Genomic DNA, 15,254 nt, shown 5'->3' with positions numbered 1-15,254 from the left:
GATAAAACTTTTTGATAATAGAAAATGTATGTGCCCAGAGAAATTTATGCATCTAATTGAATAACAGAAACTTTTTTCTTTTATTTTGAACACATGCTTCTATGTGGAACGTATACGGCATACTGTTTAACATCTATATGGAGTCACTCGAAGAGACAGTACAATTAAGATCAAAAGGGGAAATCTCTTTTCTGGAATTATCTTCTGAATAGACCATTTCCAGTCATTGTTCCTTTTATTCCTTTTCCTCCTTTGAATTCGATTTATTAGCAGGTTTTAGTGAAAAATTTCACGTTAATTGTTTTCAATTTCTTAAACGGTAGAGAAAACGCGTCGTAGAACGTCGTTCGGAGTGGGGGGGGGGGCACAACGATAGCTAATTTCCCGATCCCGTCTCGTCGGCAACGTGCTCTTTCTACATCAGAGCGGAGCAGTGTGTCTGCGCGCGCTCTCCGGAATAGCAAGTGCACAGAAGTAGCCTTGTGTGGGCGTGGATAGCTAGCTACACAGGCACTCTCAGACGGGTCCGTAGCAGGGTGATCGTAATATGGTGATAGCGGCGGAGGTGGTGGGTGAACCGCCGACAGCCCCCTCCGCCCCCTTGTCAGTGGGCTGCGAAGGGAGGACGCGAAGGCGGAGGGAAGCCCCCAGTGCCGCTGCCGGGCATGCGCGGCGCCCCAGGAACATGGCGGAGGCGGCGGCGTGAGTCCAGGCGACGGGGGCAGCGCGCAGCTGACAGACACGCGAGCCGCGCTGCCGGCTTTTCTAGGGACCGGCGGCTCCCTTCCCTTCGGTGAGTGCCGGCTGCTCCTGGGAGGAGGCTTTGCGTCGTGCTGGGGCCGCTGAGGAGCCTCTTTGGTTTGCCTTCACGGGAGGAAGAAAAGGAGGCAATACTGGAGCCGCCTCCCTCTCCTCCTCCCCCTTTGCCGCCGCCGCCGCCTCTTCTCGCTGCGGCGTCTCCCGGGTCCCGCACTCTGAAGCGCGGGGAATGGAAGGGGAAGCGACCTCGGCGCGGCAGTTGCCTCCCGCCTTCCGGAGAGTACGCGTGCATACAAGGGACGGGGTCGGTTGTCCCAGTCGCTTTCTCCTTAGCCGGGTCTGGCAGAGGAGGGGAGCGGCTCTCCCATGCCGCTGGCTGGCTGCCGTCTCCCTCGACCTGACTCTTCTGCCCGGCCTTGAGAACCCTCGGGCCCCCCAACCGTTTGTGCTGTGCCTCCCCTTTGCTCCCCGTGCGGTTTGGAGCGGAAAGCGCGCGCTCTGTCTCGTTCCTTACTTAGTTTATGCGCCTGTCGGGTAGGGGAGCTGCGAGAGTTCTATACACACCAAAGCCGGGCTTCTGTTCCCTCCCGCTTTCTAAACCTTCACGTCCACCTTTCTGGTGATCAAAAGGCGAAGCGAGGGGAGGGGAAACACGCATTCCTCCTCGGGGAGAGGCAGGAGGAACGGAGGAGGAGGTGGGAGATCTTGGAAGGGGAGCTAACCCTGTGTTTAGCCAGGGAGCACAGCAGGTCTCTCTCTCTCTCTGGAAGGCCCCCCAGGTTTAGACTAGGAGAACAGCAGGGACTGCATCGCCGGAACCCGTGGAGCAATGATGAACACTCCTGCTCTTGGGGTGGTGCTTTTTTTTTTTTAGTTGACTTAAACAGCCCCCCTAACTTTGACACCGCCTGGCCATTGCTGAGCCGTCGGAGCTGGCGCGTTTTAGTGCAAAGCGCGGAGAAATTAGGAAGACAACGCTGGTTTGTGTTTGGTGTGCAGCTCGCAGGCGTCTAACTTTTAGCAGAAGGTAGGGTAGAAGTAATTGCCGACGATTGAGGGGCTGGGGATACACCTTTTCTGGGTTCGCAGGACTGAACGCTTTGAAATCAAGAGCTTTCCTTTTTCGTCGAGTTTCTTGGCGCCTTAGATGTTGGGTTTTGAGTGCTCGTATATGTGTTTTGGTATCGCTCTAGTGCATATTTGACAGGAGCGTAAGAGAGGACACACCTCCTTGAACTGTCGCTTCCCGCAGGCCGAATGCTCCCCTCCCTTTTCTTTCTTTAGTAGGAGGAGCGGCGCCTAAAATCCACTTGCTCGATCTCGGGCAGGCATCAGACGGGCATAGGAGGAGTAGGTGATGTGCTTTGCGTCTCCTCGTCGACGAATCGTTACCTGCTAGGATGTTGCACTTGTTCCTGTCGTTTTCGACCGCGGGTTCTCTCAAGTCAACAGGGCTTGGCCTAAAGTGCCTTAAGGACGGGTGGAGAGTAGTTTAACATAGCAACTCGCTGCTGTAATACCGCAAGTTGTGTTTTAGGAATACTTCTCAGGGCAGGAACAAACCGCTTGCTACTTTGGATTCATCCACAGGAGTGGTACCTCCTATCATAAATGCACTTCCTTGGAAACTTAGTCCAAATAATCTATTCTACTTTTAGAGCACCCTTCATCCCATTCAGGATCCCAGGGCAGTGTTTTTCCAAGATCCTATGCTTCAGATTTCAACAGTGGAGCCAGATCCTATACATGTTTACTTTGAACTCCTGAGTTTAGTGGGTCTTAGTTGAAGACAGTAAGGTGGCATTTCCAAACAATCTTACTAGGTAATAAGTCTGAATAAAACATTAAATAAGTATGCACAGAATTGTTCGGTAGATGTGCTTAGTATTGTGTTCTTTATAATCTAAATAATACATTTTAACAAACATACTGATGATGAAGAACAAAAAATCTAGGAGCACCTTAAAGACTAATAAAGTTCTTATAGCATAAGCATACGGAAGATTTTTCACTGGGATAATCACTGATGTTAGAAGAATCATAATGAAATCCATGGAACTACTGCGGAGTAAATGGTTTGTAACATTAGAATACGAATCAAATGTTAATTTTTTTGACAGTAGCTATACTATGACTGTGTTTGATCAATTAATCCTTACCACTTCTCTTTGAAATAGTGGACATAGATGTAGGGGAACACTTTAAGAAGTGTATTGATAACTCAAGTGTTAAAGAACACACTGCTGTGATTATGTACTGCAAAAGCCATTATCCTGTACATAACACAATCTAGAGAAATGTAGGTATTTAAGCACCATTGATTTCAGTTGGATTAAGGATACTTAATATTCTGTGGCTTGTACCCAAGTATGGTGAAATAAGCATTATGGGGCTTACAGCTAGCTGTTTAGTACTGAAAGTATTAAGAGTAGATTGCGTTCTGCGAAGAGATGCCTATAACTTTCAGAAGATGTTTATACTCTCTAGAATGAGAGAAGTCTAAAGTTAAACTTCGACATGTGAAAAGAATATTTTATGATTTAGCCACTGTCCATAGCTCAGCAAATTGCAGTACAGATTGCTGCTTGGTAGTAATTAAGTGGAACCTTACTTTATATAGCTACATTTCATGCTTGGTTAAACTTCGGTAATAAACAGAACTTTCATGTCTGTTTCTTTTCTAAATAGTTACTTATTGTAATCTAAAATGTAGCCTTTATTTCTGCCATGACATTTTTCTTAGATACTGAATCAACTATGAAAGAATTCTTTAGCAATCATTTAATTTTAATTATGAACAGGAAAGCAAATGTTTATATTAATAATATATTTAAATGTTGTATGGCAGTTTGAAGTAAAATGCATAACATTATAACATTTTTTTTAAAAAATGTGTATTTTGTAAATCTTCTTAGCTGCACTAGAATTTAAGGACTAGAGTTAAAACAGTATTTTAAAAAATGGGATGGTAGTTAGCAACTGTTACTGCTTTAGCTATTTTAACTAGATATTTTACATGTTTTAATTATTATCCTCAGCTCAAAGTACTTTATATGAGGCAACCTGTAGGTTGAATTAAAATAAAGGTTGAAAAAAGCATTATGGAATTTATGGCTTGAAATAGCACATTAAATTAAAATATCTCGTATAAGCTTGATATGCTCCTTTTCCTTATTGTGAAATCTTATTTGAATCTGCTACTATGTTATAATTTGTGGGTTATCTTAGTGAATTTCAAATAACAGTAATAGTGCCATTGTAATAATAAGAAATGGTATTTAAAAGTAACCTTAATCATAGATAGAAACAACTGGCTACAAATGTTGTGCTGCAGCTAGCAAGTTGTCTTATTCCCCCTAACCTTGGTTGCTCTCATCCATAGCTTGCAAGCACTCAAATGGAGCTCTGAAGCACAGCCACTGTGACGCTATTTACTATAATGTCAGAGATAGCTGTTTGCACATTATGCATTACAGCAATTAGGTTGCCCTTGTGAGCAGGGTTTCCTGGTCTGAGGCTGTAGGTGGAAGTAGAAGTTGATATCATTGGGGCTGGCTTCTATTTAGGAAGGGATCTTATATCCACATACCTGTGAGTAAGCTCCAGTGATGGGACTTACTTCTATGTAAACACATATAGGACTGCACTGTTTAATGTGTTCCACGCTATTGTGTGAGACACCTTTGCCAAACTGTGTTATATTTACATGATTGTTTGTATGTAACGTATACCAGACACTTTAACCCAAATGCTCCCAATTATTTCCTATGGGGAAAATTTATAAATTTGGAGAACGTGATGTTACTGTTCACCAGGAATTGATTCCCATGTTATAATTGGATACAGATAATCTTTCCCTCTCCCTGCTTCCATAAATGGTATACTCACATGAATAGTATAAACATAAACTGGAAATTGTCTATTGCAGCAGCTAACTCTGTAATAGGGAAAGTTTATTTTAATAGGGTTGTATCCAGTGTTAACCCGTTCAAGAGGAGGACATTAAACATGGTGTCCTATGCTGCCCGTTTTATGAAGCAGTAAGAGTTAAAATGCTGGGTCAGATTATTGCCATCTTCTCCAGCTCAGAAGCAGAATGCATCACTTGTTGGCTGATGTGTTTCCTTATGTTAGCTATCAAGTGGCCATTTTTACTCTTATCTTTTAAAAATCAGAAAGAGATCTGTGTTTGCAAATCCTATTAGATGCCTGGCTAAATTGTAGCTATAGGATTTTCCCTAGAACCTGGACCATGTTTATTTATGTTGTAGCTACTGTTTGACATTTTGATTCTACAGTTTTATTTCTATTTTATTAATTCATGGATGTGTGATGTGTTAATGCCTTTAAATTCTATTGGATTTATAATGCATTAATGCTTTTATGTATGTTGTGCTTTGAGTTATGACCTGTGGTGATAACATTAAACTAACTTACTTTACAATGTTAACCCTACTCGGAGCATAACCATCAAAAGATAGTCATGTCCCTTAAGTCCAATAATTCCAGTGGTTCTATTCTGAGTATAACTTAGTTACAGCCCATATACTTCATATATTTATAGAGTTTGCTGCTAGAATATTCCACTTATGATGTGTGAATAGAAAGTGGGCCAAGTTGAAAGTTTCCCAAAATGGGGAAGGGGAGAACTGTGTATACTACCTTAAGCTCCTTGGTGGGGAAGGGGGGAAGGTGAGATATAACAGTAATAATAAATAAAATAAAAAGGTATTAGTCCAGATAATGAAAGTCTCAAAGAGTTTTATCTCATGGTCAACTGTGCAAAAGGTAACAAGATTACAGTAAAATGCAACACAACTTGCAAATTACAGGAGGGCAGCTCAGTGGGAGTGAACCCCAGAAGCAATCAGTTACTTTCTCCCATTACTTGCATTTTCAAGAAATAAGAGACTGCATTTGCTCTGCTTTCCATCTCTTACTCTTAAATAGTTTTCTGTCGAAGGCTGGAAAATCAAAGCCCTAGGCATCAAATAATCAGGCATAACCCCACACAGATTTTCCAGTGCAAGACCTGTTGAAATAAATGGGAACATGCACAGCTCCCACTCATGTCAGTTATGTGCTAGGATTTTTTTGGCTCTGGTTCCTTGAGCTCAGAAATTTCTTTGAAACATTTCACTCTTTCCTCTTTGATGTCATGAGCAAAACCACTGAAATGGAAGTCTTCGTTAGATTACATTTTTTAAAAACTAGTGATGTATTTTTAAACAAATCTAAATACACTGATCAGTGAAATATCAAAGGAAAGGGTGACTTGTATGGCAAGGGAAAACCCTTATCCATCTTTGGATATTTCGCTGATTAGTGTATTTAGTTTAATTGCATATTGAGCTGCTGAAAATGCAACATGGATTGTAGCATATCCTAATATAGCAAAGCATTATAGCTGCAAAGAACCGATGTTTTTAACTTAAAATGGAGGTTAGGTTGCAAAATCAAAATTTTGCTTTTATATATTCATAATAAAATCATGCCAGTAGTTTCTTTCTAGTATCATTAATTTAAATTATATTTATGCTTATAAAATGGTTTCAAATTCTGCTAATTGTGCTTTTAGAAAAACAATAGGTATGTTCTTTTGAGAGAGAATCATTCCCTGGGCTCCTTGAGAGGGATATAAATGTAATAAATAATAATCCTGAACTAAGTTTTTATGAAGCTTTAATGTGGTCTCTTGTACCCTTGTGACAACATGCTTTGAAATTTGGAAAATGCATGAAGAGAATCCCAGGGCCCTTCACAAATCTCTCAGCACATGATCCAGCTAAACACATTTAATTTCTATTTATCTCAATGGGAGAATTTAACTCTTCCACAGAATTCAGCGGGAACGAAATGTTTAAATTTTGGTAGATTGGATTGTTAAAACTGAGACTGATTAGCTGTTGACCATCAGACTAAAATCCCATTATGTGATTTATTTTTTAAATGAGAACCAAAACTTTATAATTGTGGGAATTTTAAATAAAACTAATCAATACTTTAAAATTATATTATTTATATTCCATTGTTGCGTGGGATAGCAATAGTCTTCCATCCAGGTTACTGCACTATGTACAGCAGCTGTGTGTTATCAATGGCTCACAGACATGAATCAGTGGCATTTTGTATTTCAGGTTTGTCACAGAATAAACTGAATCAAAAGTGGCAGAAATACATCTATTTTTTGCATGCAAAGGCAATGTTAACTATGGTGTGTAAGCTAGGATATATATAAATGTATTTTCCAACAAGTTTAATCTTCCAGAATATAAGTATCAAAAAGTGTTTTCAAAAGTTTGTTTTTGACATGTCTAGAATTGTTGTTCACCGCAGTAATAGGACCCCTCCCCAAATAAATCATTTGAAAAGCTTTACACAGTGTTTAGCCTCCAACTCTTGATTTTTTGTTTTATATAGTGTCTCTGTTTGATTTGAGTAAACTATCAAAGCAAAATATCATATTGGTTGCAGTCTATACATGCTTAAGTGGGAGAGAGTCTCATTGGGCTGGTTGTGCCTTATGGCTTTCCCACAAAATCATCATTATTGTTTTTGAAAGTTCTGTCCCACTTTTTGTCAATAACACAAAGTACTTATAAAAGTAAAAAAGGCATCATTTGTGATTTTAAACAATATTCTGTGGAACATACTATTAAAAAGTCAGTAAAATGTATGTCATGCAAGGCTTTGCATCTTCTAAAAACAATGAAAGAAGGGCTTTTGTATGCCTTTCACGGTCCAGAGGTGATATAAAAAATGTCCCTATATCGCATCCTGGCAAGTCTTTTTTTATTAAATGTCACTTATAGCAAGATATCCCACTTACAATTTTCAGGAGCATGCGGGTACATATGGACAAAGTGGCAGAAATATGCTGGGCCTGTGCTGTTTGGGACTTTTGTCTTAGGGAGAAATATTAGTTGCTGAAATGAGTATTTTAAAACAGGAATAATTTAGTTTGAGGTTATATTTTTCTCTGTCTATGTCACATACCTACAAACCTTCTAAAGAGGAGCTAAGGACAGTGCATAGGGAGGGGTGTCTCTTTTTCCATTAGAGCAACCTTGTTCCTTACTACAACCTTCACCATAGCTATTCAGTAAACTTTATGCCATAACATAGTATCGTTCCCACTTCGCTACACTACACTGATAATAATTTAGACCAGTGGTGGGGAACCTGTTGCCCTCCATATATTGGACTCCAACTCTTATCAGCCCAGCCAGTATGGCCAATAGTTGGGGATGATGTGAATTGCTGGAGGGCCACAAGTTCTCCACCCCTAATTTAGACTGAGATATCATCATATGAGTAGGGCAGTTGGTTGTCATTTTTTTTTACTAAATAGGCTCTGAATTATTATCATTTTTTATTCGATTTATTAGTCGCCCATCTGGCTGGAAACCCAGCCACTCTGAGCAACGTACAAAAGAAAGACATATAAACATCAAACATAAAAGTATATAAACATCAAAAAACAAGCAATAAAACTAATCAACAAAGCAGAAGCTATCCCCCAACCACACAGCCCAACCCAAAGATCAGAAAGTCCTCCTAAAGAAGCTGCGTTTGAAGGCTGGAGGCTGGAGCAGGCAGGTGGAAACAGCCTCCCCTGATAGCAACAGAGTCTCTCTCCCCTCATAGTCCTTCTCCTGAGGCAGCTCCCTTTTTAAGGGTGGAGGGTGGAGCAAGGCAGGTAGAAGCAGCCTCCCCTGATAGCAACAGAGTCTCTCTCCCCTCATAGTCCTTCTCCTGAGGCAGCTCCCTTTTTAAGGGTGGAGGGTGGAGCAAAGCAGGTAGAAGCAGCCTCCCCTGATAGCAACAGAGTCTCTCTCCCCTCATAGTCCTTCTCCTGAAGTTATTTGGAACCAAATTATAATTGGAAAATTTGAAGGAGGTCACAATTTCAGTGGAAAATGATCACTGAGCTGTTAGTGATACTTCTGAGCATATATTTAATCCTATGCACAACGGACACAATGGTAATGTGTAAAAAGTATTGCTTGCTCCTTTAGTTGTAGTAACTGGCATTCTGAAACATTTTAGGTCCAAGAGCTACTACTGTATTAATGGTGGCTTTGTGCTAGTGGAAAACACTTTCCATGCAAGTCAGGACAATTGCATGACTCCTAACTTCTCCATCACCCCTGAGTTTATGCCATACTGGTTACAGTTGATGTGAATTGGAGTCCAACAACATCTGATGAGCAACAGGTTCCCCACCAATGCTTTAAAGTTCCTCTCAAATAGATTAGTTGCTTATATCCACAGTATATAATTAATCATTTCCACTGACCAATGGAAGAGAGAACCCACTTTTGATCAGTTAAATGCTACTGTTGATGAGCTAGCTGAAAGATTGATCATGTACATTTCCTGGGAAATAAAACTTGGAGATATTCTTCAGTCACAGTACAACTCTTGTGCCAAATAGGCATTAGTTCTTACATGTGAACTGCTAAAGTCAATGGCTTACGATGGTAAATGTGTGACTATGAGTTTTAAAGCAAATGTATTACAATGTGGTACTCTGTTTTGATTGGTGAATAAAATTCAGGGTTTATATATTTGCATATCTATCTTCCTAGAACAAGGCAAAGCTAATTCTGAGATGCACAACTTTTAAGTCGTTTCAGTGGCTCTAACTGCAAATCTGTAGGACTTTGATACATTAATAGTAGTTTAAAAAGCAAATCTCAGGTTTCCTCCTTACTACAACAATATTTTCTAAAGCATATTTTAAATTGTAATAATTGGGGAGCTTGAATTTGATTTAAAATAATTCACATAACCTATCTTTTGAAATTAATTTCTTAGTTTAAACCACACTTTCAGAGTGATGGTATTTTATAATTTGTTCTCACTTCTAGGTTGTATCCTCATGGCTCCTGTATTGTAAACTTGTGCCAAGTCATAAAGGAACATCAGGACAGACAGACAGACATAAATAAGATGGATTGCTGTTTCAATCTATAAATGAGAAGGTGATGGAGGCAGCAACATGAATAGCAGTTTAACTATGCAGTATATGGATGCTACATTTGAATGCATACATTCAAATACATAATTACATTATGAAGGCATAGGAATGATGAATGGAGAATATTTCTGCACTGAATCCAATGGCAGTTTCACACATGTTTCCATGTAGAGATTAATCCGCATGTGTACATTTGTCACATGCATAACAGTACATTTTAAAATTAAACTTATATCCTACCCTTCCTCTGAAAAGGAGCCCAGTTCAGAGATGTGAAGGCCCAGGAAAAAAATGGAGAAAAATGGAAAAAACAAAGCATGTTTTCTAATTTTTCTGGAGCAAACACCCCCCCCCCCAGTTTTCCCCCAAATTTTGGTCAGGCTGTATGTATATTAGACAGCTGATGTACGTTGCAACTTCCTAGTCCATAAATGAAAGCTGGAATTCTCAAACTTCTGGCAAAATTTCATATGCTGCAGAACAGTATATTTGTGGGTGTGTTGTATATTACCCACTGCATTTTTGGATTGTGTTGCTGTATTAGCAGGGTGTTGTCTTTGTAAAGCTGCACAGACTTCTGAAATGCTGGAATTCTTTTTATGTTTCTAACAGGCACTCCAGTGGCTCAGAGGGATGATTATTACTGCTGGGTTGGAATCTTTATTACAGGAGCAAGTGCAATCTGATGGCTAGAACAGCAACAAAAAAGATAAAAACCACAAACTGTTTAAAGTAGTCTACACATAAAGGGGCCACTTGGACTAAGCATCACCTTTCATAGTTTATTGCTGGTAGAGGCATAGCTTTGGAATGTGTTTGACTTCAGCAGCTATTTGTAATGTTACCCAGTTTCTTTCATTTAACTGGATTTTCATTTCTTCTGTTCATTGAATATTGTAGAAATGTGTTATGTATTTCTTTACATTCTACTGTAATTTTGGTAGCACCTTAACACACATAGTAATTTATAAGTTCAAAATATATGTGCAGACACATATCAGCTTTTGTTAGTTGTGTGAAATATCACAGAATGGGTTCAGACAGAATTATTCCAGGGAATTATATTGTTTGTAATAAGGCAGCTGCCTGCTTAGTATTTTTATTTATTTATATTTATTACCGTTTTAAACTATAAGAGTGGTATTTAAATTGCAGGTTGTTATTTGCTTAAAATCCAGAAGTTAGCACCATCACAAAAAGCAAGTTTTACGCATTTTGGTACATTGCTATGAAACATAAATATTTAATGAAGATTAATATGTTCAGGATTCAGTTTTTAAATTAATTATATTGTTTAACTTAAATTATATACATGAGACCTACAAAGACACGTGTTGATTTATTCACCTATATATAACACCTGTTTTATCACAATATTTATAATGTTATATTTTTATAAATACAACTTTAACGTGGTTCTAATAATTCTCAGTCTAGATTAGGATGGATTTTGCATGTGACAGGATCTGAAATACTGAATTCTTTCAAAATTTGCCATGAGTATGGTCAAGTGAGGCAAGGAGTAAAGGGCTGCAGCTAGAAAGAAGAAATAGTTTGGATCCTTGTCTTACTATTTATGGCAAAACCAAATTTAGGATAGGAAGTGGTTGTATTTTGTCCTCTAATGGCCTGTTCTGAGCTGGGTATGGATATAAGGCATGAGATATTGCTGGCATTAATCAAGGTTGCACATCTCAGGAAGGCAAGGGCAATAAATGACAACACAGTTTAAATGGAGGCACAGACTTACAAGAGAACTAGTAAGTCTTAAAGACTAGTTAAATTTTTATATTTGCATTGTGAGTAAACACAATAACTTTCCAGCTTCACTGCTGCCAGACATGCTGCTGAAAGTGTTCTGATAACGCCACTGGGAATATTTATTAAAGTGAGTTGTAAAGTGAAACTTCATGAGCACTGGATAGGAAAAACTGTAGCAATGAAATATATTTCTGTTTGCTTTGATGTGCTACCACAATTAAATTTTAATAAAAATGCCATTTCCTATTTTAATAAATTCTAATGAATTCAGATTCCTTAGTTAGTTTTTACTGGTTATAGGATGTATGCAATGCAGGGGAAAAGGTGTCACCAAGCAGTATTTTGCTTGAATAACAGGAATTAGAAACAATAGCATTACCTTTAATAAGATTGTTTAAACTGAATGGGTTGTCTAAGTTGTAGCTCAACGTACACGAACTATGGTACAGAAATTCTATACTGTTTCCATGTGACTAAAATTAGGGCTGAGGCGTAAAGCTTTTATTTTCTTTCTTGACAGGGTTAGAAAGTAATGCCCACTTTTATTCCACTTCAACTTTATAAAAGATTTTTGTAAATTCTTTTGTATTTGGCCTAACCTCTGTGTTACTGCTCCACAGGAAACAGTTTTTTTGGAAAAAGAAGAGTGAATTGTTATGTTTTTATTGTGAGGAAGAGGAACCAAACATTTTACCATGGGGAAAACAGCAGCAAAAGGTAAAGAAAGTAACAGTAAAAGAGGGAATGTTAACACTGCAGTTTTCAGAGGTGAAGTGTTGCTACAGGAACCTAATATGAGGGCCGTGAGAGGCCTAATATGATGGCTGGTAGAATGGGAAAGATTTCACAGCTTGGAAACAATGTCCTTGAGTCAACTCACTAATCTGATGGCAGAGCAGAATAGATTTGTGCTGGGTATTTTATTATTTTTATTCACCCTTTGGATCCAGAAAATCCCCAATCATGATTTCACCATCCTGTCTTCTGAGATATTGGGGTATGCTACAGCTTCAGATAGGATATGCTTGAGGTAGACTTTTTTTTGGACACCTCATTTTGGAGACTGTGTAGATGGGTTTTTATGGAGGGGAATGTCAGTAAGCTGTTATGTCTAAAAATAAGTATTAATATTGAAATAAAAATAATTTCCTAGTAAGGGTTTGAATCGGTTCAGCAATAATATTTAAATACATTCAGTGTGAATTATTGTACAGTTTATTAATATACTGCTTTTGGGCCAAGATATCGCCAAAAAATTAATGATTCCTGCTCCCAATAAAATATTTCCAGTTCAAATATTTTGTTTATTGGGAGAAAAAAAATTGAGCTACTGTACAGCATACAAAATTAACATGATGTACTTTTTAAGTTTTACTTACAGTGCAATCCTGTACATGTCTACTTGGAAGTAAGTCCCATTTACTTAAATGGGGTTTACTCCCAGTAAATGGGCATAGGATCTCTGCCTAATTCAAATTAAGATAAATATGTTCAATCATATGTTCAGTATTGTTGAATTTTCTGTCTGGGCTTAATTAAAACGTCAAAGGTCATATTAAATGGTTATTCCTCCAGATACTTTAGCATGTATGCCTGGTCCCAGTGTTCTACAATTGTAGAACAAATCATTTTTAATACATTGGAGAAGATACAGAATCTTGTGACATCTTTAATTACAGGGCTTTACAGAGGGCACACTGCAGTTGTTGTTAAATTGCAGAGTGCATGGGAAATACTTAAGCACTTTCAAATTTTGGAGAATTCCTGGTGTAGCCAGAATATAAGAACAGCCATATTGGCCCAGGTTAGAAGTCTATATGTCTCCTAGCTTTGATCTGTGACCAGCCCAATACAAGCAAGGCAAGATTGCCATCTTCCTTCACTCCCCCAATATCTGACAGCCATTGTTAGAATTCTCCTTAAAGTTTCTACATTATACAGCCACAAGAGTGGCTGTATACTATAGCCAGTGTGGATTTTTCACATTCTGCAGTGTTAAATTGAAAATACCCCCCATGCCATTCTGATGCTTCCCATAAGCTCATTTCAAAACAAAACCTTACAAAACATATAGTCCTGAACTCAGAAACGCTTGTTTAACAACCCTGTCAATTTTCATGGCAATACACAAAACAGAGAGAATTGAGAGTTCGAAGTCTAGAGTGGCTAGATAACCAGCCAGATGGGTGACTAATAAATTCAATAAATAAATAAATAAATAAAATAAAAAGAGAGAGAAAAGCCTCCAGAGCCCTTTTGGACTTTTTTCTCTCAGAGTTCTCATAATCTGTTGAAATTCATTCAAAATCAGCCATGTTCACAGAGTACCTGTAATCCTAATACTGACCTTGCCCCATACTCTGACCTTCATCCTCTGTAGTTTAAAAGTTAAAAAAATGCCTGGCTGATTTTTAATTAATTTAAGACATTTTGGCTGGCACCCTATGGTAACACGGGGCATGCTCAGTAAGAACCAACAGTCAGAGTTCTAAAAGCCAGACTCACAGCTGCTGGGAATCAGGGGGCCACACCAGACGTTGATTTCACTTGAGACAGTCATGGCTTCCCTCAGAGAATCCTGGGAAGTGTAGTTTGTGAAGCATGCTGAGAGGAGACTCCTGTTCCAGTGAGAGAGCTCCAGTGGCCAGACTGGTTTAACAGTCAGCCACTCTAATTGAAGGTCTGTGAGGGGAACAAAGAGTCTTCTAGCAACTCTCAGCATCCTTCACTAACTACACTTCCCAGGATTCTTTGAGAGAAGCCATGACTGTCCAAAGTGAAATAAAAGCCTGATGTGGATGCGGCCAGGGACAGCTTTGGTTTAAATTTGGGTGGGAGGCGATATGTACCTGCTGTAGAATAAAAAGGTGAGGGAAACGCTGAAAAGCAATAATACAGTTAACAATGTTTTCCTTTTGGAAAGGAAAGGGGCTTCCCTTCTGCCCAGTGCCCACCCACCCAATCTCCTCACCCTCCACTCCCTGCCCCTCCCCTAGGTCAGTGTTGGACTACTACCTGGGAGACCAGGGTTCAAATCTCCACACAGCCATGAATCTCACTGGGTGACCTTGGGCCAGTCACTACCTCTCAGCCTCAGAGGAAGGCAATGGTAAAACCACCTCTGAATACCGTTTACCATGAAAACCCTATTCATAGGGACAACATAAGTTGGGATTGACTTGAAGGCAGTCCATTTTCATTTTCAAACATGATTGCACAGAAATAAATCCCATTGAACTCAAAAAGTATGCAAAGGATCAAACCGACCCTCCCTTCTCCTCCCACCTATCCCCTACCTCTTGCCCCTTCCCTCTCCCTTCCTTTGCCCCTCCCTCCCCATCCCCTTCCAATCCCCCCTTCCCCTTCTCCCCATCACCTTCCTCCTCCTCTTTTTCCTCCCCATGGTCAGTTTTACCTATCTTAAGTATGATTGCACAGAAGTAAATACCATTGAACACTATAAGCGTGCAAATGATGAAACCTGCCCTCCCCTTCCTTTGCCCCCCTCCAATATGCTTCTTCCCCCATGGTCAGTTTTTCCTATCCTAACCATGATTGCATAGGAGTAAATCCCATTGAACTCAATAAGCATGCAACTGATCAGACCTGCTTTTCTCCTCCTTTCCCTCTCCTCTCTCTTCCTCTTCCCCTCTTCCTTCTTCCTCCTCCCCTGCCCACTCCAGCCCTCCCTGCCTCCCTCCCCCCCTGGTCAGTTTTACCTATCCTAAGCATGATATCACGGGAGTAAATC

The 15,254-nt window shown here is 39.6% G+C and overlaps 1 protein-coding gene across 6 annotated transcripts in view; it reads left to right on the top strand.

The window, feature by feature from the left end:
* The first annotated feature begins 440 nt into the window (after nucleotides 1-440).
* The window catches only part of SCML2 (Scm polycomb group protein like 2), a 56,448-nt gene continuing 41,634 nt past the window's right edge, over nucleotides 441-15,254 (top strand). The window contains exons 1-2 of one of the 6 annotated variants that reach the window (XM_061627231.1): nucleotides 441-793; nucleotides 12,124-12,220. In XM_061627231.1, the coding sequence (XP_061483215.1) occupies nucleotides 12,199-12,220 (22 nt within the window). In that variant the 5' untranslated portion in view covers nucleotides 441-793; nucleotides 12,124-12,198. Of the gene's footprint in view, nucleotides 794-869; nucleotides 1,064-1,707; nucleotides 1,787-2,778; nucleotides 2,835-10,940; nucleotides 10,961-12,123; nucleotides 12,221-15,254 lie in introns of those variants that run through there. The other 5 variants (XM_061627234.1, XM_061627232.1, XM_061627233.1 and 2 more) reach the window with 5 other exon arrangements.

The sequence above is a fragment of the Rhineura floridana genome, chromosome 5 (genome assembly GCF_030035675.1).
Source record: "Rhineura floridana isolate rRhiFlo1 chromosome 5, rRhiFlo1.hap2, whole genome shotgun sequence".
Classification (NCBI taxonomy): domain Eukaryota; kingdom Metazoa; phylum Chordata; class Lepidosauria; order Squamata; family Rhineuridae; genus Rhineura; species Rhineura floridana.
Note: the sequence above shows the minus strand (reverse complement) of the source record. Positions and strands in the feature narration are given on the sequence as shown.